This window comes from Austrofundulus limnaeus, unplaced genomic scaffold (assembly GCF_001266775.1).
Source record: "Austrofundulus limnaeus strain Quisiro unplaced genomic scaffold, Austrofundulus_limnaeus-1.0 Scaffold67, whole genome shotgun sequence".
Lineage (NCBI taxonomy): Eukaryota > Metazoa > Chordata > Actinopteri > Cyprinodontiformes > Rivulidae > Austrofundulus > Austrofundulus limnaeus.
This window is the reverse complement of record NW_013952469.1, coordinates 1652390-1655227: the sequence shown is the minus strand read 5'-3', so window position 1 is coordinate 1655227 and position 2838 is coordinate 1652390. Positions and strand designations below refer to the sequence as shown.

Here is a 2838-nt window from a genome sequence, read left to right as displayed (position 1 = left end):
AAATTAAGGAGGTTCTTTCAACATTTTGAGTCAAATTTCTACTTTTTTTTACTACTAAGAATTTGAATGGAGATGAAATTTTGAGTTTCTTAACAAATAGGTTTTTACTTTCAGTTATTTCCTGAGACAAAAATATATAATCAACACAGGGAGGAAAAACAAGAAGCTTCTAATTCTATTATTAATGTCAACAATTCCTATCTTTATTTTCATTTACTTTAGTTTGACTGTTTCTAGCCCTACGTGTGCCAGCAGGCTGAAAAGCAATAAAAGGATTTGTTTGATTACAGATGATCCTGTAGTGACTCATATTTAACTACAATTAAACTGGTAGCAATTATAAACCCACACCTCTTTCTCTTCAGGTTTCAACGTGTTATTTATTTATTTATTTAAAGGGGGGAAACGAGCAGTGAGTAAAGTGAAACTTCAGGTCTTATTTTTTATCAAACAGATGAAAAACAGTGAGTAATCTTTAATTTTTACATCAATCACCAAGTTTTAGGAGTAAACATATTGTAACAAAACTGTTTCTTTTGTCTAAATGAGTATTTACCATCCTCTCATCCTGCAGCACACAGTGTTACAGTATTGTTTTAAGAGCTGTTTTATCATTTGACCAGCAGGTGTCGCTGCTGGTCACGTTTCAAAGAAAAAGAAAGTAAAACTAAGAAGTCTGAATACAGCGACAAATCTTATAAAATGAAACCAAATTTCCAGTTTTTATTCATTGTTGTAAAAATTATTTTAAGTTTATTTTGCTGTGAACACGTGTTTATTTTTCATTCATGTGATTTTAAATAACTAACAAACAAACATATAAAGAAATATCACACTGAATAATCGCTAATGTTCCTATTTTTCCCGAATTTAAGCTTACATGAGATACATGTCAGAGAGTTTTGAAATATTAATATTCTTTTACATTTCACACTAATGCCTTTTGTTAAACTTTTTGTTTTATTGTCTCTTGCAGACAACATTTTGAAGCAGAAAACAAACTTTTTACGTTGCGWTGAAATTTAAAAACCTGCTGCTCGTGTTGAAATAATGTGAATCAAAAACTTTCGGATTTCGTATTTAGTTTTAACGTCACTGGAAGTGACAGGTGTTACCTGGCTGCAGACATGTCTTCTCTTTCTGTTGTCTCCACCTGTTTCTGCTTGGAAAAGAATCCAAACTAAAGAGCAAACAGAGAGTTCGCAGCGAGTAAAAGTTCCTGATCCAACCTCGGGTGTGTTTGGTTTCGTTTATAAGTTTCTCCACATCAGCAGGTTCCGTCGCTCCGCCTCACTCCACTGAAAATTGTTTTGGTCGTGAAAACAATGACGACCTGTTGGAGAATGTATCAGCTGAGCGGGCTGACCACGCCCATTTACAAATTTTTATCCAATCAACCAAAAGAACGCGCTTGCAACAAKCAATCACAGCAGAGCTTATCTATAGCAGCAGCTTTATGTTGATTTTTATTCGTTTCATGTGACAGAAAAGTGCACCGGATGACATAAACAGCCTTTTAATGTTTGTGCTTCACTTTTTTGGTGATAAACAGCWGTCATGAATTAAAACATAAATGAAGAAATAAACAGTAAACAAGTTTTTTCACTTTTACTGCTCACTTCCGGGTGATGCCTTCCAGTGCTGTAGGAAATATACAACCTGACTGAGTTACAGCACATGAATGGTATGTATATATAAACCTTATATCAACCATTAGGACACAGTGATGGGAGTGTTATTGTGGGTTTAAATTTCCACATCGTGTTAAAGACTGTTTGAAGATTATCTGAACTCACTGGTAAAATTATTGAAGTTAAAATAAACTATATTTTACCCTACTGACCTTTGGTCAAAATGACCTAATGGATCATTTTGACACAGTAATCAAGTAAACTGTTCTGACGTTCTGACAGTTTTTTTTCTTTCTTAGCCCAGAATGAAGTTTCTTTCCTCTACCTCTTCTGTTTGTTCAGGTTGGTCCACACTGCGTCATGCAGCTGTTCAGAGGCTGGGTATTAATAACTGCTGATCTGGGAGCAGCAGCATCCCTCCTGTCCAAACGTGTCGGACTGCAGCTCGTCTCATATTTGACATGTGGCCCTGAGGCCTGAGAGAAACGTGATGACGCTTTTTGTTTCCAGGAGGAGACCTGCAGTCTGACACTGCTGCTTACACGAGCAGCTTAATGACGCTTTTTATTTATAAAAGCATTTTTTCTAGATTACACTGCAACATTTACTCATCTTCTTTGGGTTTTAAAAGACATCACACAACAATCGGCCCTCGATTTTAAACTCACAAAGCTGCTTAAGACTTTCTGATTTTTTAGTGGGGTAACAACTAGTCACTTAATTTAATTTAAATGTCTTTACTATAATTTTAATCTACAGAACTATATATATATATATACATATATATATATATACAGATTTTAATTTTTAAAAATGTTATCAGTTTAATATTTGGTCTCAGTCTTTAATTCGAGAGAACAACTTGTCTGTTAGGTCTGAATAATGCTGACATTTCCTGTTTTATATAAACACAATAGAACTACTCAGATGTGTCTTTAAAGATGAAACAATGCAGATTTTGCTCCAGGAAATAAAACTGTACATGCTGTTCTTGCTGCAACTTGAAACCATCTCCTTGATTTTATCAGCAGTTTTAACTAAAGTCGAAATTCAATTARTGACTTTTTTACTAATATTGAAGTATTTTGATATTTAGATTTTTTATTTTTTTTTTTACATTTGCTTAAATATTTCAGCAACTGCGTTTTATTATAGCTGTTTTATTCGGGATGTTTGCTTTGAAGACGTTTGGCCAGCAGAGGGCGGC

The 2838-nt window shown here is 34.2% G+C and overlaps 1 protein-coding gene across 1 annotated transcript in view; it reads right to left on the bottom strand.

The window, feature by feature from the left end:
* apol (apolipoprotein L) overlaps window positions 1-1319 on the bottom strand; it is a 9158-nt gene extending 7839 nt beyond the window's left edge. The window contains exon 1 of the mRNA XM_014010303.1: window positions 1116-1319. Coding sequence (XP_013865757.1) covers window positions 1116-1129 — 14 coding nt within the window. The 5' untranslated portion in view covers window positions 1130-1319. The remainder of the gene's footprint in view (window positions 1-1115) is intronic.
* Between the last annotated feature and the right edge of the window lie 1519 nt (window positions 1320-2838).